Source organism: Lolium rigidum, chromosome 1 (assembly GCF_022539505.1).
Source record: "Lolium rigidum isolate FL_2022 chromosome 1, APGP_CSIRO_Lrig_0.1, whole genome shotgun sequence".
Classification (NCBI taxonomy): domain Eukaryota; kingdom Viridiplantae; phylum Streptophyta; class Magnoliopsida; order Poales; family Poaceae; genus Lolium; species Lolium rigidum.
The window spans coordinates 246,249,569-246,272,254 of NC_061508.1; the positions used below are offsets into that span (position 1 = coordinate 246,249,569).

Below are 22,686 nucleotides of genomic sequence, written 5' to 3' on the forward strand. Positions count from 1 at the left end.
GAGGCAAGACTATCAACTCTAGAAACAAGAATATCAATTTTATTGAGCTTTTCCTCAACAGATTTGTTAAAGGCAGTTTGTGTACTAATAAATTCTTTAAGCATGGCTTCAAGTCCAGGGGGTGTATTCCTATTATTGTTGTAAGAATTCCCATAAGAATTAGCATAACCGTTACCATTATTATAAGGATATGGCCTATAGTTATTACTAGAATTGTTCCGATAGGCATTGTTGTTGAAATTACTATTTTTAATGAAGTTTACATCAACATGTTCTTCTTGGGCAACCAATGAAGCTAATGGAACATTATTAGGATCAACATTAGTCCTATCATTCGCAAGCATAGACATAATAGCATCAATCTTATCACTCAAGGAGGAGGATTCTTCAACGCAATTTACCTTCTTACCTTGTGGAGCTCTTCCCGTGTGCCATTCGGAGTAATTAACCATCATATTATCAAGGAGCTTTGTTGCTTCACCAAGAGTGATGGACATAAAGGTACCTCCAGCAGCTGAATCCAATAAATTCCGCGAAGAAAATTTAGTCCCGCATAGAAGGTTTGGATGATCATCCAAGTAGTCGACTCCATGGGTTGGGCAATTTTTAACCGAGAGATTTCATTCTTTCCCAAGCTTGAGCAACATGTTCAGTATCTAATTGTTTAAAATTCATTATGCTACTCCTCAAAGATATAATTTTAGCAGGGGGATAATATCTACCAATAAAAGCATCCTTGCATTTAGTCAAGAATCAATACTATTCTTAGGCAGAGATAGCAACCAATCTTTAGCTCTTCCTCTTAATGAGAAAGGGAACAATTTTAATTTTATAATGTCACCATCTACATCTTTATACTTTTGCATTTCACATAGTTCAACAAAATTATTGAGATGGGCAGCAGCATCATCGGAACTAACACTGAAAATTGCTCTCGCATAACAAGATTAGTAAAGCAGGTTTAATTTCAAAGAATTCTGCTGTAGTAGCAGGTGGAGCAATAGGTGTGCATAAGAAATCATTATTATTTGTGCTAGTGAAGTCACACAACTTAGTATTTTCAGGGTTGGCCATTTTAGCAACAGTAAATAAAGCAAACTAGATAAAGTAAATGCAAGTAAACTAATTTTTTTGTGTTTTTGATATAGCAAACAAGACAATAAATAAAGTAAAACTAGCAACTAATTTTTTTGTGTTTTGATATAATGCAGCAAACAAAGTAGTAAATAAAATAAAGCAAGACAAAAACAAAGTAAAGAGATTGAGAAGTGGAGACTCCCCTTGCAGCGTGTCTTGATCTCCCCGGCAACGGCGCCGTAAAAAGAGCTTGATGGCGTGTATTTCACACGTTCGTTGGGCAACCCCAAGAGGAAGGTATGATGCGCACAGCAGCAAGTTTTCCCTCGAAAGAAACCAAGGTTTCTCGAACCAGGAGGAGCCAAGAAGCACGTTGAAGGTTGATGGCGGCGGGATGTAGTGCGGCGCAACACCGGGATTCCGGCGCCAACGTGGAACCTGCACAACACAACCAAAGTACTTTGCCCCAACGAAACAAAGTGAGGTTGTCAATCTCACCGGCTTGCTGTAACAAAGGATTAACCGTATTGTGTGGAAGATGATTGTTTGCGCAGAGAAAATAGTAAAACAAGTATTGCAAGCAGATTTGTATTTCAAGATTAAAGAATGGACCGGGGTCCACAGCTCACTAGAGGTGTCTCTCCCATAAGATAAAAGCATGTTGGGTGAACAAATTACGAGTCGGGCAATTGACAAATAGAGAGGGCATAACAATGCACATACATGACATGATAAGTATAGTGAGATTTAATTGGGCATTACGACAAAGTACATAGACCGCCATCCAACTGCATCTATGCCTAAAAAGTCCACCTTCAGGTTATCATCCGAACCCCTTCCAGTATTAAGTTGCTAACAACAGACGATTGCATTAAGTATGGTGCGTAATGTAATCAACAACTACATCCTCGGACATAGCGCCAATGTTTTATCCCTAGTGGCAACAACACAACACAACCTTAGGGGTTTCTGTCACTCCCCCAGGTGTCAATGCAGGCATGAACCCACTATCGAGCATAAATACTCCCTCTTGGAGTTACTAGCATCAACTTGGCCGCAGCCTCTACTAATAACGGAGAGCATGCAAGATCATAAACAACACATATGTAATAACTTGATAATTAACATGACATGGTATTCTCTATCCATCGGATCCCCGACAAACACAACATATAGAATTACGGATAGATGATCTTGATCATGTTAGGCAGCTCACAAGATCCGACAATGAAGCACAATGAGGAGAAGACAACCATCTAGCTACCGCTATGGACCCATAGTCCAGGGGTGAACTACTCACTCATCACTCCGGAGGCGACCATGGCGGTGTAGAGTCCTCCGGGAGATGAATCCCTCTCCGGCAGGGTGCCGGATGAGATCTCCCGTAATCCCCCGAGATGGGATCGGCGGCGGCGGCGTCTCCGGAAGGTTTTCCGTATCGTGGTTTTTCCGCATCGGGGGTTTCGCGACGGAGGCTTTAAGTAGGCGGAAGGGCAGAGTCGGGGCCGTACGAGGGGCCACACCATAGGGCGGCGCGGCCCACCCGGGCCGCGCCGCCTTGTGGTGTCGCCACCTCGTGGCCCCACTTCGTATGTTCTTCGGTCTTCCGGAAGCTCCGTGGAAAAATAGGCCCCCGGGTCTTTGTTTCGTCCAATTCCGAGAATATTTCGTTACTAGGATTTCGAAACCAAAACATGCAGTAAAACGAGAACCGGCACTTCGGCATCTTGTTAATAGGTTAGTTCCAGAAAATGCACGAATATGACATAAAGTGTGCATAAAACATGTAGGTATCATCAATAATATGGCATAGAACATAAGAAATTATCGATACGTCGGAGACGTATCACTCGCCATCAAAAAGGCTTCAGCACGAGCAACGCATGAACAACGGGGATAGGCTTCTGCTGCCTAGATCGCAAGATGCGATCTAGGCAGCATGGTGCTTACCGGTAGAAACCCTCGAGACGAAGGAGTTGGCGATGCGCCGAGATTTGTTTGTGGTGAACGTTGGTTGTTGTTTTATTCCATAAACCCTAGATACATATTTATAGTCCAAGGGACTTTCTAATGTGGGCGTGCACTAAACCGTGCACGGGTAAAACTCTAACTTCTAAACTAAGATGCGATCTAATATGTTACAGATACACGGGCAATTAAGCCCAACTTGATATAAAAGGCCGATTCACGTATTTCTCCTAAATATAATCTTCAAATCCATCTTGATCGCGGCCCACCTTTGACTTGGTCAAATTCTGGTGATAACACATGCCCCCTGGTTTTGGAAATGACATTTCCAAAATCATTACGCCTTTCTTTCGTCGGGTCATGTCGTGGCAGGATTGTTGCAGTATCCGTCATCATGATGCCTTGCCCCTTCCGCTTCCACGCGGCCCTGCGAAATTTTTCTGCCGGGCACCACTTCCTCGGAAACTGATGTGGCATTGAATTTCCACTATATCCCCTTTTATTTAACCGCTCCGCACAGTTTATTCCCGCATCTTCCTCGCATTAGCACTCCGAAAATCCTCCCGCGCCACTATGTCCTCTTCCTCCTCTGCTTCATCGGATCTTTCCACCCAATCCTCTTCGTCTCGCGAGCCGACGCCGGAGCCAAACCCAGCGAAGGTCCACGCAGCCAACATCCGCCGCGCCATTGAGGCCGGGGAGGAGTCTAGTCATGACTTCTCCCTCTGGTCGGAGGACGACAAGTCCCTGACCGACGGGGAAAGCGACCTCCGCTTCCTCGCCGACGGGAATACGGAGGAGGAGAGCGACGACGATCGCTTCTCCGGTGACTTCACCTCTCCCGAGGAGGAGGAGGAGGCAGAAGAGGAGGAGGAGGAGGACGGCACCTCCTCTGACGAGCCTCCGGCCTAGCGGTTCTGCCCTTGGCCGGGGAACCTCAACGACTTCGACAGTGACGACGACGCTGACGAAGAGGACGAGGACAATGAGGGCCCGGTCGGCGGCCATTGGAGCGACGACGAGCCAGCCGGGAGCAGCGCCGGCAGCAGCGACGACGGCGACGACGAGGGCAGTGACGGCCCGTAGATAGGACATCTAGTATAGGACCAGTAGCAGTAGATGGGGCAATGTACCCCCTAGTACTTCCTTTTGAGAGTAATTGGCTCCTTATGTAAGAAATCTATCAATGAAGAACTTTCCCCAATCTGATTTTGCCGATTTCCTCTGAGCTTATTTTAGCCGATTTCCTCTCATACTGATCTTGCTGATTTGCCCCCTTTGCCAACACGTAAGGAGCCGATAGCAACGCATCGGCCCTTTAAAATTCACCCTTCCATTCTTCAACTGATGATCTTGAAATCTGGTGGATAATGAAAAATCTTCAGGGAAGTCCTTGAATTCTTCCAACCAAACCTAATGTTCTCCTTTAAACACTCATCATCTTGTGAAGAAGGTTGAAACGAAGATCAGCCGATGGTACCCCAATCGGCTCCTCAATAGAGCATCTACCAGGCCTGTTGCCCCCCGAGTCTCAGCCCAAGGCAAAACAGGAGACGAGGATACGCAAATTATCCGAATGGACCCGGGCTTGACCATGTCTGAGGGAGCTTCTCACGCCGAGCCAGCCGATTTGGGCTAAATCGGCTCTCAAGAGGAGAGGACCTTCGGGGTGAGTTCCCCCCGAGTTTCTTCAGTCCGTTTCTCGCGCATTGCTGGTCAGATCGGCTTCTTTCCTTTGGCGGATTTGATGTAACCCACCCTTAACCCGAGCTGCACGTCCAGAGCTGCTCTTGGCATTGTTCTTGAAGAGATGATCTGAACCATTAAATTACTCCATTGAGGGGCTCTTCGCGCCAAACAGTTGTACCTCTGGAGTCGATGTTTGCTGCATCGGCTGTGCGTAAATTTTTTTGATTTTGGCCGATTTATGTATCGGCCCCCATGTTTCAATACCCATCAAAGATTATCTTGAGCTGCTGGGTATTAGGAAGACACTTTCTCTTCATATCCTCGTGTTGTATCCATGTAGGTGCCCCCCGAGCCGATTCTGCCAGGTAACTGCTGAAATCGGCTCTATGATTAGCCAAGGCACTCTATGTGAAACGTCGGCTCTGCTAGGACCAGTGTGGCCTTCCTCCAACTCATCAGCCGACGTAACTCCATCGCCTATTAGATTGGCGTTGAACCAAGGCAGGACGGATGGTGAGGACAATTTTGGCCGATTGCTGGAATCGGCCTCCACGTTGCTTGTTCGATGAAGGTTTTGTAATGTTCCTCCATGAACTTTTTGGGGCCGATCATAAGGATCAGCCTCGCCATACTTGCTCATTGTTTTTGCTCTTTCTACTCAGTCAGGCCGGTGGATAAAACCAGCCCAATCTCTGACTTCAACATCTTGGCGCGCTTGCTGTCGTCCACCTTGAGTGCATCGTGTAATCGTGGAGCACTAAGCATCGTCGGAAGGACGAGCACCATGTTTGTGCCAGCCGATGTCTCATCATCGGCTTTCCTTTGCTTGGGGCGCCACTCCTTTCTCTGTGGACGACCCTCTTCATCCAGGGTTCGCTGAACTTTCGCAGCCAGATCAGGTCGTGCCTTCCTTAGAGCATGCAAGTATAACCTTTCAGCTTCCTCTAGGCCGCGCAATCGCTGAACCCTGCGCTTTTGGGAACGGCTGAGTCCGTCAGGGCACCACCTTGGCCGGTGATACCTGTCTTCATCATCTCCCTCGTCTTCTGAATCCTCGAGATCTTCCAACCGAGGTGACTCAGTGCGTTTGCTTTGTGGCAGGAGAGGCCCTAGGCTCTTGAACACAGACACGTTGGCTGCCTCCATCTTCTTCTTGTTGCATTCTGGGCAATTGCCGATTGTGGGCAATCGGCTCATTCCTGAATCCCAGCAGTGTCTGAAGAAGGGACAGTCCCAGTGCCTGTCCTCGTCGTTTTGTTCCCTTGACCTCCCTCTAGCGTGACGATTGTACCTGTCGTCGTTCATGTCATGCTGACGATACCCTCTGCCCTCTGCATCAAACCGACGATACCTCCCATCATCCACGTCGTAGCGTCGACGTCGGTCACACTGCTGATCATATTCGTTGAGGGGAGGTGCAGAGAGTGGGCGTCGATACCGCATGCTTCCCACTTCCTCCTCTGTCAGGTACCATCTGTCATTATCTTGGGGCCGGCCGCGTAGATCGGCCTTCTCTTTATCCTTGCCACGGGAGTGGCTGCTTTATGCTTCATCTCTGCCATGGCGGCTCGCAAGCCCTGCCATGTTGATACCAAAGGAGAACCCTGGCTCCCTTATGGAGTGGCTGAGATCCACCATGCCGACGCCGGGCCACGGGCGTGCGTTCCCATAGAGCTTGACATCGTGTGAGCGGGTCCTTTCAAAGGAGCCGATGAGTTCGGCTTCGAGGACTGTCTTGATCTCGTCATGTTTCTTCTTGAGGTCGCCAGTCAGGTCCTCATACTTGACCGGAGTGCTTTCCGCCATCTCGGATGTAGATGGCGATGCGGTGGATGTCGAAGATTGTCCCACCGGGCGTGCCAGAATGTGTTGGCGTCAGAAACCCACCGTCGGGCAACGACTGGCAACACAGAGAGCCGGGAACAACTAGGGCTGCGGCTGGCCCCGGTCCCTCCGAGCGGCGGCCCGCAAAGCCTTCCGGTCACGCGCCCGATGCCGTCGCGAGGCGTGCCACCTGACCTATACCCGGTCGGAAGGTGTGGATGATGCCTTGCTTAGTTTCTCGCAGGGCACACACGTAAACATTAAATACGAGCCTCGATCGGCTCTCGGGTTATCCCGTGAATCGGCTCAAAGAGCCGATCCACCCATGATTCGTACAAGGTGTCCGAATATATGGTGGTCCTGCTTGATCAAGATAAAGCTAATCGATCTACGACGATTTAGGGTTTTCACCGCATAATCGGATCATCCTACTCACGATTGGGCCTCGCGCTCGCGTACGGTGATCGTAAGCCGATCCTAGACAGGGGCCTAAAACCAACACGAGGTTGATCCTCGGAACGTCCTGTCTAGGGCTAGCAAACTACACCCTACACGCTGCTGGATCCTCCAACCCTTTGTAAGGCCTAACTATTGCAGATGTTAAACTAATCCTTGAAGAATCAAGGAGCAACCGTAACAGATCGAATCTACTAAATAGTGATCAAGCGGGGTGCCACCCCTACACCTAAGATAGGCGTAAGGGCGGCTAGACATGCAAGGGTCGCACTACGATAGCATATTATACGAAGAACAATGCTAACCCTAACATGTCTAAGATAACTACGTTGCTCGCCATCAAAAAGGCTTCAAGCACGAGCAACGCATGAACAACGGGGATAGGCTTCGCTGCCTAGATCGCAAGATGCGATCTAGGCAGCATGGTGCTTACCGGTAGAAACCCTCGAGACGAAGGAGTTGGCGATGCGCCGAGATTTGTTTGTGGTGAATGTTGGTTGTTGTTTTATTCCATAAACCCTAGATACATATTTATAGTCCAAGGGACTTTCTAATGTGGGCGTGCACTAAACCGTGCACGGGTAAAACTCTAACTTCTAAACTAAGATGCGATCTAATATGTTACAGATACACGGGCAATTAAGCCCAACTTGATATAAAAGGCTGATTCACGTATTTCTCCTAAATATAATCTTCAAATCCATCTTGATCGCGGCCCACCTCTGACTTGGTCAAATTCTGGTGATAACAGAAGGAAAGGTGTGTAAGTTGTTGAAGTCTTTGTATGGGCTTAAGCAAGCGCCTAAGCAGTGGCATGAGAAGTTTGAAAGAACTTTAACCGCCGAAGGCTTTGTTGTAAACGAAGCTGACAAGTGTGTATACTATCGCTATGGTGGGGGCGAGGGAGTTATTCTTTGTCTCTATGTCGATGACCTATTGATATTTGGGACCAACCTTACTGTGATTAAGGAGGTCAAGGAGTTCCTATCTCGTTGTTTTGAGATGAAGGACTTGGGAGTAGCTGATGTGATCTTAAACATCAAGCTCGTCGAAGGATGACGATGGTGGGATTACATTGCTTCAGTCCCACTATGTGGAAAAGATCCTGAGTCGCTTCGGGTATAGCGACTGCAAATCTTCTCCAACGCCTTATGATCCTAGTGTGATAATTCGTAAGAATAAAAGAATTGCTAGAGATCAATTGCGATATTCGCAGATCATTGGCTCGCTTATGTATTTAGCCAGCGCCACGAGGTCTGACATCTCCTTTGCTGTAAGTAAACTCAGCCGTTTTGTGTCTAGACCTGGAGATGTTCATTGGCATGCTCTTGAGAGAGTTTTACGCTATTTGAAAGGCACTGCGAGTTATGGCATTCACTATACTGGGTATCCAAGGGTACTTGAGGGTTATAGTGATGCAAATTGGATATCTGATGCTCGATGAGACTAAGGCCACAAGTGGTTATTTGTTTACACTTGGAGGTGGCGCCGTTTCTCGGAAGTCTTGCAAGCAGTACCATCATTACGAGGTCAACTATGGAAGCAGAACTCACAAGCATTAGACACAGCCATCGTTGAAGCAGAGTGGCTTCGTGAGCTCTTGATGGACTTACCTCGTGGTTGAGAAACCAATACCCGCTATTCCTATGAACCGTGATAATCAAACTCGTGATCGTCAAAGTAAACAGTTCTAAGGATAATTTGAAGTCATCAAGACATGTGAAGAGGAGACCGAAAACTGTCGGGAAAATGAGAAACTCCGGAGTTATAGCGTTGGATTATATCCATTCGTCTAGAAACCCGGCAGACCCTTCACAAAGGGACTATCACGAAATGTGATAGAAAATGCATCGAGGGAGATGGGTATGAGACCCACACTATGAGCTGCCCACGGTGGTAACCCACTCTATGTGATCGGAGATCCCGTGAATTAGAACCGGGAGACAAGTTGTTGGTCACCGGGAGGAGAGTATATATCCCTATAGCAATTTTACCACTCCGTAAGATGCAATACTCTCCTAATCCGCATGGCAGGTTGATAATTATCTTAATGTGTTTTAAGTGGCTTATTTTAGCAGAGATGTTGTCCTGCGTAACATCTTTTGAAGAACACACATATATGAGTCTGATTGTTAAACGTCGCAATCTATGAGAGTTGGGTGCTCTCTAGTAAACTCATGAAAGGCCCTGGAGTATGACGTATAAGCTCCAAACCGCGAGGAAGTCTCGCGGCAGCCTAGTATCGGACTAGGTTTTGTATGAAGCTAGTGCGCAGAAAACTTGTAGTTCAAGGCATAGTCCACTATCCAAGTTGCAATCTAGTGTAATATGAAGCCTTAAGTGGAAGTTCAACTTAACAGTCTCCACGACATACCGGTATATAAAACAATGTTCTGGAAAGTTATTGATGAAATGTGCCAATGAGAGTTTGTGGGGGATTGCTGGAATTTTGGGCATTTGGCTTTTGGCCCATGGCCCATTATCAAATTTTGAAACTCACATGGCCCATTCCAAAAATCAGTGGCAGCACTAGTGGGAGCTGAAGTTTAGTCCCACATTGCTAGTTGGAAGAGAGTTGGAGTGGTATATAAGGTGGGCTGTTCTAGTCCTAGTAAGTGAGTGAGAAGAGAGAGAGAGAGCCCTCGCGCACTCCTCCTCCTCCTCCGCCACCCGCCTCGCCACGCCACGCCACGTCACGACGCGCCGCGGGTTGCGGGAATCATTAACGGACGCGTTACTCGTACTGTTTTGCCTTCCGGTTTTTCTGGATCGTGGCTGTGCCGACTCGGACGTGGGCTGCGTCCCACGACCTTCCCGAACCGCACTATATAAGCGCGGACGGCAACCCTAGCCGTGACTAGACGCATACCCAACTACCTGTTTCCAGTTCATTGCGCTGCCGCCTTCGTCTTCTCCCGTTCGTCGGCGTGCACCGACTGCCGGGACAGTAGGCCTCCGGAACCTTGCCTCTCGTGAACCTGTACGGGTGAGGGGCAATCGAGTTTTGGGGAGCGCTCCGGCGCGACTCACCGGCATCACGATGTCGTCATCGGACGACGAGTTCCTCCACACCGACAACTTCTTCCCGGACCTCGGCCGACTTCTTCGGCAACCTCAACATGGACGACAACGACGCTGCTGCAAAGTATGTGATCTTGTCGTCTCTCTTTCAGTTTCTGTTAGAGCTTCTTCTTCTAGTTTGTGTGGTAGATGCGATCAGTTTATCTTGTTTAGATGTGATCTGTTTATCTACCTTACTAGTCTGCATGATTAGTTTATTTGTTATTTTCGTAGTCATGATTTATCGTTTACTTGTACGGATTATTTCATATGAATATTTGCTTATATACTCAACATATATACTCGATTTAAGCTTCTGTACCATGCCTAACTAAGAGGCTTTTATGATGTTAGAGGCCAATGCACGTGAAAGTATAGCTGGTACCGTCGTGCGTGCGGGCAAGTAGGCAAAAGAGGGGCTCATGTACAGGTAGAGGATAGCTAATGGCGCGTGCCCAAAGGAAGAGCAAGCGAGGCAAGGGCCATCCCATTCCCAGCTCTGAAACAGGGATCTAAATGGTCCTTGTTGCTCAATGGCATCCACAGCTCACGTACGGCAGTCGTTTATGCCAACCTTACGTACGAACGTGGATGGATTTTTTGAAGATGTATCCTTTTTTCTCTTTGCCCAAAAGATGCTTGCGTTACACACGCGCGTGGCTCAACCGAACGGGCGGGCGGACGCACCAAACAACATTTGCAAATCAGGGGTCGCTCTCTGGAGCTGTGGCCATGCACGCACGAGCACGAACGCGTGGCCGGGCCACGGCCAGCGCGCATTGACGCATGCAGCGACAGGCCACCGATCGATCGATCGAGCGGAGGGAAATGGACCGCTCGTGCGTACGTGCGAAAGGGACGGATCGAGCGAGCGAGCGTGCAAATTAAAGTGTGGATGGTCCACGTTTTAGGCGCGAGCGTGTGTGGCTACTGGCGACGATGGGGACTGAGACTGGCGACTGATTGACAGCAGGTTGTGCGCTCGGGATTCCGTCGGCACGCAGGCTACTACGCACGTACGGTACGGGTCCTCCAAACATTCGGGCGGCCCCTGGCGATGGAGTGCCTTCCATTCCCATAAAAAGGTCTATTTCGTATGGTTTCTCTAGAACATCAATTCTTTTCGCCAGGGAATCCAGGGTTGTTAGGATGCTTGTTAGGATCCACATCGATCTTGACCTAAACTATTCAATCCAGGTGTAATTGTGTAAATCAAACCCCGGATCCTCTAGAACTTCAATTTTTTCGCTCGATCCTAACAAGCATGAAACGAAGAGACTAAATAGAGCAGCGTCCACGGAGCTCGGCGTTAGGCTACATGGGGGTAGCCGCTACCATATCAATCGATGGATCCGGGTGTGCCACGCTCGCAATAGGCTAGCTTCACTCTTAGGGGCGCTATGCCACAGAGGTGGCAGAGGATATTGCCCTGACACCACTCAAACGGATCGGTTTTATTAAATAATTTGAAAAAAGAGTTTATTTTATAAAAATTTGAGTCAGTTAAACTAGATCGAATAAAGTATTTATTTAGCGATGGGGCACCAGGTGGCCACATCGCCCTCTGTTAAACACACAAACATTTCTTAATGTTTCTCACCATCGCAGTTTTGCAACGCCTTTACTTTCCCAGCAGGCGGAAGTGGAGTTTGTTGCTCACGAGACGTACGTTGGACTATGTTTCCCTGGCCACCTAGACAATGTACTGCTCGGCCACTAGCCATTTGTTATCTGTCGCTAATGATGGGCCAGAAAAAAAAAGGTCCTAAATTTTGCACCTTCCCGGCCAATGATTAGGTTTGCACATATACAAGTTTTACTATGATTGGCGATTTTAGGAACCATCCAACCAGTTTAATCCAACGGTGGAAGAATTAGTAGTACTGGAAAGTACACAGAAATAATTACTGGAAAGTACTGAAAAGTACTGAATTATTTTATTTGCTAAAAGGGTAAATATGTCATTTGCGTCCATTGCCCCCACCTGTCTGCATCTCTCCCCAATCAGTTAGTATTTTTCTTTTGATGTTACTCTCTCCCTCAGATCCGACACCGACTCTCGGGTCTGCCAAGTCGCCGGCCATGGAAGCGCTGTTGCGGATGCGGGCCACACCGTCCTCCTCCTCAGTGGTAAAGGGAGGTGGTTGTGGGGCTGGGAGGCCGGGAGGGGGAGCAGCCACTCGGGCGAGATAGTTTCCGAAAGCAGGAACAACCCGCCAAGGTAACCCGAGCACTGACGTTCCGGATCTGGGCCGCTTGTCTTCTCCGGCGGGAGCGGCAGCTCGAGGGGCGGTGACCGAGGCGGGAGCACCACGACGAGCTCGCTGTTCGCCAATGAGCTCCTGGCGGGCAACATCTGCCCGTCCGGCCACCACGTCGCGGCGGCTGCCGCGCCAAGGCGGCGCGCCTGGTCGTGCTCTTCGTCGGCTTTCTGGCCCAGCTCACCCTGCTGCCTCGCCGCCGCGTGAAAGGGTATCGTGGCGCCGATCTTTACAACGAGGAGCCCGTGCACAAGGAGCTGCACGAGCTTTGCATCACCGTCAGGAGGGCTCTCTCAGGGGCATCATCTTCTGTATGCACGCCGACGGCCGACCTGCTCAGGAACCCTGGTAACATGTGCAACCCAGAAGGGCGCTGCAAGAACCACACGATTCAGTCGAGTTGCCCGTAGAAGAGAAATTGGCATGCCTTTGGTAGATTTTGCCTTGCTGCTAAGTGGAGGTGCTTCATTTGGATCAGTTGGAACGAGCTGATGCTGCTACACGACGGTAGACAGATGGGAGCTTAGAAATAACTTCAACCAATGGTCTGTTCAACATCCCAGATGCAAACATGTGCCCAGTCCAATCCCCTTCTGATGCTATGAATTTGGTGCTGTTGAGGGAAAAACACCGTGCTTCTAGACCAACAACAATGAACAATAGAAGCAATTGATATGCATCCACATTATCTACCTAGTGATCACTGTTATTTAATGTCCTTTCAGTATTTGCTGCAACTGATTTTCTATGTTTTCTTGCAATATCTTGACTGTCCATTTAATGGGAAGAACATATCAGGATGCTGCAGCAGCTGTATGCATTTGGTAGATCTTGCAGGAAGTGAGAGGGTTGACAAGTCAGAAGCCACGGGGGCAGATTGAAGGAGGCTCAGCATATTAACAAGTCACTTTCTTGCCTAGGAGATGTCATCACTGCCTTAGCTTAGAGCATCTTCAACAGATGCGCTATATAGGCCATATCTGACGCGTCGGCTACAGCGGGCGGCACGCTCGTCCAAGCGCGAAAAATTCCCCGCGCTGAAACTTCCTCTTCCGCGTCGCCGCCCGAGCGCCCAATCTGTCGTCTCCGCGCGCCGCCGGCGATCCCGACGATGGACGACCCCTCCCTACTATGTCCCACCCTCCGCCGCCGCCACTTCCGCCGCGCCACCGCCAAACCCTAGCGGCGGCGCCGACGGCGGCAACCCAACGGCTGCTGCGCGCGCGCTCTTCGTCCCGCCGCGGCGGCACTGCACGCAGGCGCTGCCGCCGCGCGGATGGTACATCATTTGTTTCATGAATTATGTGTGATTATTTGATCTTTGTGATTGCAAAATAGTCTAGAAAACTGTTTTCCGCGCCCGCGCGCGCTGTATTTTGCCGCGCCCGGCGGAGGACGATTTTTTCCGCCCGCGCACGCGCTGCATATTAGCGCGTCCGGCAGGGGAAAAAAAACGGCCCAGCGCGCGCTAGCTGTTTACCACGCGCAGAATCTGAGGTTTAGCGCGCCGCGATTTAGCATGCGCTTGTAGCTATGGATACTAATACTTCTGATCAGCTAATTGATCGGTCAATCTTGATGTATATTAGCTTATGCAAGTATGTTGCACATATTAGCATCATAGTGTAAATTCATGCAATAATAACACTGGTAATGGCTCGAGTCTTTTTGTTGGAGTATAATCAAGTGAGTATACTAATAGTACTGAGATGTCTCGCTGATCCGGCCGTGGATGGCTATCAATGTCCTGATTACAGTATTCTTGCCATAATATATTGTAATACAGATACAGTAATGCAGCATGAAAAAATATCTGTCAAATAAAGTGTTCTCAAATTTGGCACAAGAAACACGGTAGGGAGCAACCACGGACCCAAATGAAATCATTTTTGTTGTAATATCATTAAATTTCACATCTCAAGCTCTCATGCCAGTATGTTAGTGCAATTTAACATTGTAAGCTAGATTCAGTAAAGCACCACAATTACTCAGCATGTAAAAAGGTTTTGCATTCAGGGTCTATCACGAAGTGAACAAACGAACAAGAATACACGAATACAATGTTCCAAATAATTGAAGCAGTGCCAGGTAAGCATTACAAGGACGGATTACTTCGATCTGGAAGCATATAGCTATAGGCTAATAGATATGTAGCTTATCTCACACAAGACTACAAGTGTGAAATGTCCTGTTTAAGCTAAAGATACTCCCTTTGCTAGATTGTGTTACTTCAAGACAACTGGATGGATTACTTTGATCAGGGACCTGTGGATGTGCGGGATCACACCTCCACCAGCAATGGTACCCTTGATGAGGGTATCCAGCTCTTCATCTCCACGGATGGCCAGCTGAAGATGGCGAGGGGTGATACGCTCCACCTTCAGATCCTTACTGGCGTTCCTAGCCAGCTCCAGGACCTCAGCAGTAGTGTACTCCGGGATAGCAGCAGAGTAGACCGCTGCAGTAGCAGCACACGGCCATATGCCTGAGTCCTATCCTTCAGCTGAAAATGGATACAGCCAACAGGGCACTGTAATATAGCATAGCAAAATAGTTAGTACATGGATGGTATCTCACAATTCTGAGAAACATGCTGGCAGTGGCAAAGTAATAAATAAAAACTGGCAGTTTGCAAACAGTCAAGACACAACAGTTCAGAAACGTTTAATAACGCAATTTAGCATCATAACCTTGACAACATATATTGGATATGTGTTTTGATTGTAATTGGGATAATATTCCTTACATGTGCACACCCGTGGAAGCTTCTATACTATAATATCCCTTCCAGTCTGAAGAGAAAATGCGCCTCCTGCTTGCCAAGAACTCCAAGCAGCTGAAGTTTTTGGATCAAAAGGGTGTTGAAGCTCACAAGATCGATGAGACTTAAAATTTGGTCACGAAGTTTGTCGACAAAAATAGGAATAGTTGTGAGTTATTGCTAAGGTTTCAAAAAGATAGGCATAGTAAGGGATGAAGAACTGTGTCCACAAATGAAGGACTTAATCCAAGAGTTATTGCTATGGTTCTGCATTTATATCTCATGATTTTATTATAACTCCACTGCTCATGTATTGGAAAAAGGCTTGTTGAATGATCAAGATCCTTATATGCTTTAATCATATAGATGAATAAACATTCCTGAATACTCTAAGTTTCATTCTTAGTAATATTAAATTGCATATCCCCTGAAAACTATATTGCATCAAAAGACCGATGACACCGCTCTTTGCAAGTTTGTCAATGTGGCAAGAAAAACTAGAGTGCTTCCAGATACAGTGAAGCAATATCGCAGGCCAAAATTTTGGATTCAGTTATCTCAGGCGTAACTAGCCAGATTTAGCAATGGGGCTTTAAGTATACTACTTAGAAGATCCGTGTGATTCAGTGGTCTATATGATCTAGTTTACACTCATATACAGACTCAAGCAGGCGATACTCCAACTTTCTGAAGCTATTCAACATAAGGATATTAGAAATAATTTGTTTGAGGCTCAGGTACTACAGACAAACACGGGTACACTAGTGTATACGAGCCTTAAACAGTTCAAGCACGGGTACTACAGCCGAACAAATTTTCACGAAAAATAGAATCAATGGCATTAATCATACCAGAAGTTGAGCGGCCGAGTCAGGCGAGGTGCAGAAATGTGCGTCCGGCGAGCGTCGGCGGCTGCTCTCCGAACTTCCACCTCCAACGGTGTCGGCGTTGTCCCCGCAGAGCCGCCCAGACAGCATCTACACCTACACCAGCACCGACGAACCCATTGATGTTGCCATCGCGGTCCACGGGGTCGCGCGCCCGTGAGAAAATAGCTGCAGAAGGGAAGGTACTGAAGACGGAATTGGGAAGCTCCTGCGTCGCCGTAGGGGCTCGGCGGCGGCCAGGATTTGTCGCCGTCGTGACGCGGGAGGCAGAGGTTGGGGAACCGCCGGGATTGAGATCGAGGAGCTCGTGATGCGGTCGTGCGAGGTGGGACTGTTGCCTGCGAGCTTACCATAATACCCCTAGGACGTTAATTTTGAAATGCATAATTAACTGGCCTAATCGGACGGACAGAATTAATTACAGCGGTAGTACTGGGTAGCACTGGGTAGTACTGGCCAATCACCGTAACACAGCTCTTGCACATATTGGTAGCACTGATTAACCACCTACAGAGAGAAAAAAAAGGTATTAGCAGTTCAGCACCCGGCGTTCAAGAAATTGTCAAATTACAAAAACTTGCAAAACAGCGCTGCGCAAGTACATGAACTTGTATCTGGGATTCAAATTTCACAAAACCAATCACGAGAGGACACTTCATCTGCCGCTGGAAAGATATGCTCCTACCATGTCTCGTACTTTACAGAAAACCTCATGTCGTGTTTCTCTTTTTCGCTGAAAGAAATACACACGGCCCACAGAACGACTCCTACGCGAAATCCCTTGGTCCCGACAAGTGGTGGCACTCCGACGGCGCCTGAGAGACTGCGGCAGCGGCACGATAACTGTGTGGCATGGGATCGAGTTCATGGGCAACATGCAACCTGCATAAGCGGCATGTAGTGGGTGCTGTTGGGGAAGGCTCCATCGACGGAGCCTCCGATGACACTTCCGATGGTGGTGACCACTGGCGGAGCTTAGTGCATGTCAGGGGGCCACCGCCCCCCCCCCCCCCCACCCCATGATTTGCACATGTATTGAAGAATTCTTTTTGGAAGAGCTGAAATTATGGGTTTTTTGTGTATTTTGCCCCACCATCTCCGCCACTGGTGGTGACTAGGTTGAGTTGTCCAGGTACTACCCTGCATTGTTCAGGGAAGGTAAGAATGAGCTCTTTTCGGTTTGTTGCCAAAAATTAGAGGACCTACACTAGTGCTGTCCAAAACTCAGGTAACCGACTGTAGTGCAGGGATCGAAATAGTTGCTCGGTGTAGTGAATGATTGTAAACCCACTGACTAATGAATGAAAGGTGTTGATTCGCAAAACAAATAAAAAGCTTTTTCCATGAATAATTTGGTATGCCCTGATTCTTTTGTCGGACAGTCGCATCCCAAAAGAAAAGGAGGTACGTGCAGATTGTGTGACGCCAGTACGCAGATCCCCAACAAGATCGTATATTCGTCACGACGCATGGAGCTTGTATCCGCGACAGCGACCCCCGTACCGTACGTGCGCGGCACGTCAATTTTTTGCATGTCGTACGTCCCAGCTGCTTAATTTGCTCGCCCACGTTTTCCTTTCGATCCGACATTATTTTCGCGACCGACTGCGATCCGTGTGATGCGCGACTGCTAGCTGGACGTGACACTAAACCAAGAACCGCGCGCGCACTAACTAACCATCCATCCGCCCATCGGCCGTCGGTCTTGCTGGTGATCCATCCATGAATCTGATCGATCTGATGAGCAAGTTGTGAGTATTCCGACAAGTATACATTTAAATCACTATGCATGCATGTTGACGTGTTTTTAGTCTTTACATTGGCTATCTTTGAATCACTTATTTTAGAATGGAAGGAGCATTCAAATAAAACAACTTTCATTAGTTTGTGCGGTATGTGAATAAAAGTAGAGTTTGTATACAACAACAACAAAATGCAAGGAGCCCATATGCATGTACTAGATTTGGTCTACATGTAGGCCTAAATCTTTTGCTTTCTAGGCTCATTTATAGTTGGCTATACTCATTCATACACTGAATGTCAGCCTTTGTTCAACATATAAATGCAAAAATACATAATCGGTCTCTATGGAGGATATAAAATACGCTTAAAATTTGAGTTAATAATTTATTTTAAATGCATTAAAAATATTTTCCATATATACACAGATAATATGACGAATTATATCATGATAATAAGATATGATTATACTATTTGGTATTACTGACAAGAAAAGAGGACAAAAGCTTTGCCCATTCATTCACTATCAAAAGTTAAATTTTGTTACAAACCAAGCCAAGCTCAGGATATAAAGGATCGCTCTCGTGGCTTTTTTTTTTTTTTGAGAAGACCACATAATATCATTAGCTTAACCATGGAGATTACAGCAAATGTGGCCATATCTGGAAAGATCCAGATGACGGCAGACACAGGAATTTGCACAAAGACCCCTAGAAAAAAATATTACAAAGAAATCCCTCTAGGTCCTTGAGCACATCCATATCGCGTCGCGTCGCAATCTCCGCCGCCGGAGAAGAAAAAGACGGAGTAACCACACTCCCAGCTCAGAGGAGATACCATCGGAGACTTGCTCCTTTGTGGACCTCAAAATTCGTCCGCTGCAAGCAGCGGCACCGTCGTCTCTGGGGCTCGTCGGCCGGGGAAGAATCCCGTCACTCTTCAGAGCCAAGCACCGCCGTCTCCCGTCGACCACGTCGAGGAAGAACAACAGGGCCACAACCTTCATACCTCTTCCCGCTCCTATGCATCAATCTTCTGGACGAGGCCGGCGCACGCCACCGACCATCTCCTGGGCTCTTCCCACCCGAATCCTGGACGGATCCGGAGACACGCCGCCACGGGAGCAGCAAATCGGGGGGAACAAAATCCCACCTCGACCACACCGATGCTGCCTCGACGTCGCCGCCCGGGAAGCTCCTCCGGATGCCCGGATCTCGGATCCCAGCCGCGGATACCTTATTTGCCGCCGCCGGAACACCGACGACACACACACACCTATCTCACACCTATATACATGCCGGAGACGAAGATCCTGGAGCCCCCTACCCTCCCGCCGCCGAAGCGTCTGACGGAGGGGAGAGAGCCCCAAGATCTCGCCGGCGGTGAAGGAGGAGAAAAGAGTTCGCCCCCGGATTCGCCTCTCTTTAATGTAGAGGAGAAAGTGAGGAGAAGAAAAGTTTACTAGCGATGTGTGTGGTTGGCGTTTGGTGAGCCTCGTGGCATTAGTCAACTCAAGTGATCCGCACCCACCAAGCTCCAAAGAGCCGCCTCACACTTAAAGACATTATATGAAAAATCCTTACATTACGCTCGTCCTAAATCTCCCAATACGTGAAGATTATTTTGTACAGCTATTGGGAAAGACAAAGGTAAGCAACCGACCGTCCGACCCTTCACCGTCTCCAAATCTGCCCAACTCGAAGTGTCCACCGATGATATCCCTAGCCAAGATAGGATAGAGTTCCAGAGTAGTCCACGGTAGAAAAAAGGGCTTTAGTTATGGTTCGCAACTGCCATTAGTCGCGATTACGTAACCGAAATTAAATAGTCGCGACTAAAGCCCCTCCTTTAGTCGTGGTTGCTTACGAACCGCGACTAAAGGTCCGTCCACGTGGGTGGCTAGCGTGCGCCTGGGCGAAATACCTTTAGTCCCGGTTTGTGTCCCCAACCGGGACTAAAGGCTATTTCGTTAATTTTTTTTAATTCATTTGGGTTTCTAATTTTTTTTCACTCCGTTTTTTTCTATTTTTTTCAGAATTTCTATTATTTCAGTTATTTGCATAGCTTAGTCTCTATCTCTAACTATACTTATCTCTAGTCAAATTACTTACTCGTGGTCAAACTTCTCGCTTGGTCACCCATCCTCCCACTACTCCACCTCTAGCACGCTTAACTTCCGAGTTCCATTCCGTCCCGCATCCAAGTGCTACGCGCACATGTATGTGATACTAGTATCATATCGATCCTATTAACATGTTGGTCGATGTCACATTTTTTATTTTTTGAATTTCAAATAATTTTTTTCATAAACAAAAATAATGATGTAATAATAATCGTGAATAAATAAATAAACATTAACATTTTAATTTTTATTATTTTTATTTTTTAAATATTTTTTTTGCCAAAACCTAAAAATTTGAAAATCTAAAAATTGGGTAAAAGTAATAGTAATCTTTATGCTGGATGCAATTGTTAATTTTATTTTTTTGAAAAATTTAAAAAATATAAAATCCATAATTTATACTCCCTCTGATCCTAAAAAAGTGTCTGGAGCCTATTACAAACACGTTTTGCATTTAAGTCCTTCTAAAATCAGGAAAAGAAGCACAAAGTACGTCCGCGTCACACACGACGCGAGTAAGCGAGTTGTCTCGCTTGGGCCAATCCATTCCTGACAAAGCCACATAGCTAATTAACTGCACGTGGTCTGCCTAATAAAAAGTGGAGTGCGGGTTAAGAGACAAGAAAAGTTGAGGATCGATTTGCAAATTATCATGTCAGACATTTTATCTAGACCGGAGGGAGTAGCAAAAACTAAAATCTTCCTGCTTTCGTATTTTCATTTGGAATTTTGAGAATATAAAAATTGGCTAACCGGGTAAACCCGGGTGAATTTAGATGTAACTTTTTCCCATGATCATTTTGATATATTATACGTTTTTTTTTCGACGTCGTATGCAAAAGTTATTGCGGTTTTACCATTATACAAAACTTTTTTGCAAAAAAAGTGAAAATTCAAATTTGTTAATTTTCCCTAATACTAGGTTGCATAACATACAAGAATCTGAAAACATTTTATTTTTTTGAATTTTCTATCATCTTATTTTCTATTTTACAATGCTAAAAAAGGCAATCCAGGGGGGGGGGGGGTTTGCAGGGTGCGTGGGAGTAAAAAACTCGGAAAAACCTTTAGTCGCGGTTGGTGTCCGCATCCCTCCATAGCCCTTTAGTCGCGGTTGGTGGAGCATTAGTCGCGGATCGCCTCTCGAACCGCGACTAAAACCCCCTTTAGTCGCGATTCGAATATTTCCGGGACTAATGGGGGTGGACGGAAGCCTCTTTTTCTACTAGTGAGACTAGAAGATTGTCTTTGCGATGTGAGGGGCATATGCATGTGATCGTGATTGTTGCAAGCAATGAGCGTTCAGCATCATTAATTTAGCGCAAGGATATAATATAAAGGATATGATATAAGTAATCTGTCAATAATCTATCACTCGCTAGAGTGGCATCTATGTTATCGGAGAGAAATTGTGAGGGTCCGTCCCAACTCCACCAGCTTCGGATAGGTAATGTGGCGATGTGTTTCGATGTGACCGTAGTTTCGCTGTGACGATCTTTGTTTGCTAGACCCCTAGCACCAGCAAGTAATTTGACCAAGTTGTTGTTCGTGCTGCACGATGTATGACAATATGAGCAATGGAGATAAGCACAGGAGAAATACCGATGTTCCCATCTGGACTAATGGGAGTGGACGGAAGCCTCTTTTTCTACTAGTGATCGTCAGTTAACGCTGCAAAGAATGTCTACGACTGCAAACGAGGCGTTATTACCAACGATCAGACGCCGATGACGGGAAGTGCGTGCACGCATGCAGATTTCCTCATGTTTTCATGAATGGTGGGCACGATTGAGGATGGCTATTGTTGAGCAGATCGAGCTGCGATTAGATAGTACGGGCCAGTCATAGTTTAGGTCCACGCGCGGCAAGGAGTGGTTGCTGAAAAGAAACAGAAATATCGCGTGTCTAGATTTTCGCTTTGTTTAAGCTGGACGTGATGTTTGTTTTCCTTATCTTTTAGCCGGATGTTATCATGGGACCGTAGTGTTGCGACACTCGACCTGAAATGCCTGTAACGTCGGTCTGAAAATGCTGACCGGTAGTAGTAGCATTTTGATCTGAATTTGGCCGGGAGGACACTGCTGCAACAACCAAATTGAGCAACGCTCAGCGCGATGCCTGATTTTCTAGCGGTTCTGCACGAAACCATTGCATTTTGTGCAACCAATTAAGGATGCCACTGATCTGGTCGGTAACTTCTTCACCAACTGACGAAACTACTGAAGACCTGTCTGAACTCTGAACTTCAAGTCACATGTTTGGCAGGAATAACTGTTTTTCTTGAGACGTTGTCGGTTGCATCTGGAGGATCTTGTATATACTGGATCCTGAAATCGTGAACAGTCACTGTCACGAACTCTACAAATTGTTAGGCGTGCTAACTAATACCTTCAGATCGAAAGCGACTGTCGTGTTTAATCTACAGTATCCCCTACCGTGTGTATTTAAGTGATGTATTGTGTGCTTGGAATAGGCACTAAATTAAGTTCAAATGTCACCTTCATATTGTTGCAAAGCGTTATATATAATGTTGCAAATCAAGGACAAGATAGCCAAACAGTGTGTCCAAGAATTAAGCAGTATCCATTCTCCATATAAAATCATGAGCAGACATCTATGAGTGGAAAGACCAAAAGGTTACTTCTAGAAAGGAAAAGGAAAAGAGGGAGTCTTGCCACGCAATTCTTCCATTCCATCCGGCAACGAGGGGTGAGGGAGAAAGATGTGTTCAACCAGATGTGGCTTTGCCACCGGTCACAGGTTGTTCAAGTTAAATGGGAAAGACTGATTCCAGCGCGCGGCCAATCCGGAGGAAAACCTTGCGGGCAAGCTACAAGGTAC

General features: G+C 47.1%; 1 protein-coding gene across 4 annotated transcripts; it reads right to left on the reverse strand.

Moving 5' to 3' along the window:
- Positions 1–14,331: 14,331 nt before the first annotated feature.
- LOC124683445 lies at positions 14,332–16,401 on the reverse strand. Of its 4 annotated transcripts, none has more exons than XR_006996693.1 (3): positions 15,948–16,401; positions 15,082–15,220; positions 14,332–14,865 (listed from the first exon to the last, which is right to left on the reverse strand). XR_006996693.1 is itself a non-coding variant. In XM_047217953.1 (3 exons), the coding sequence occupies exons 1-3, from the start codon at positions 16,334–16,336 to the stop codon at positions 14,835–14,837; spliced, it is 483 nt and encodes a 160-aa protein (XP_047073909.1). In that variant the 5' UTR covers positions 16,337–16,401; the 3' UTR covers positions 14,332–14,834. The 4 variants fall into 4 exon arrangements, 1 of the variants encoding a protein (XP_047073909.1); XM_047217953.1 differs by having other exon boundaries at positions 14,332–14,838; positions 15,082–15,171; XR_006996692.1 differs by lacking the exon at positions 15,082–15,220.
- Positions 16,402–22,686: the final 6,285 nt, after the last annotated feature.

Excerpts from the sequence above, each read along its gene's own strand:
- LOC124683445 (XM_047217953.1), bottom strand. The coding sequence starts at position 16,336 with ATGGTAAGCTCGCAGGCAACAGTCCCACCTCGCACGACCGCATCACGA. Across the intron at positions 15,172-15,947 it reads ACTCGGCCGCTCAACTTCTG|CTGCTTGGAGTTCTTGGCAA; the intron begins GTATGATTAATG and ends CAAAAACTTCAG.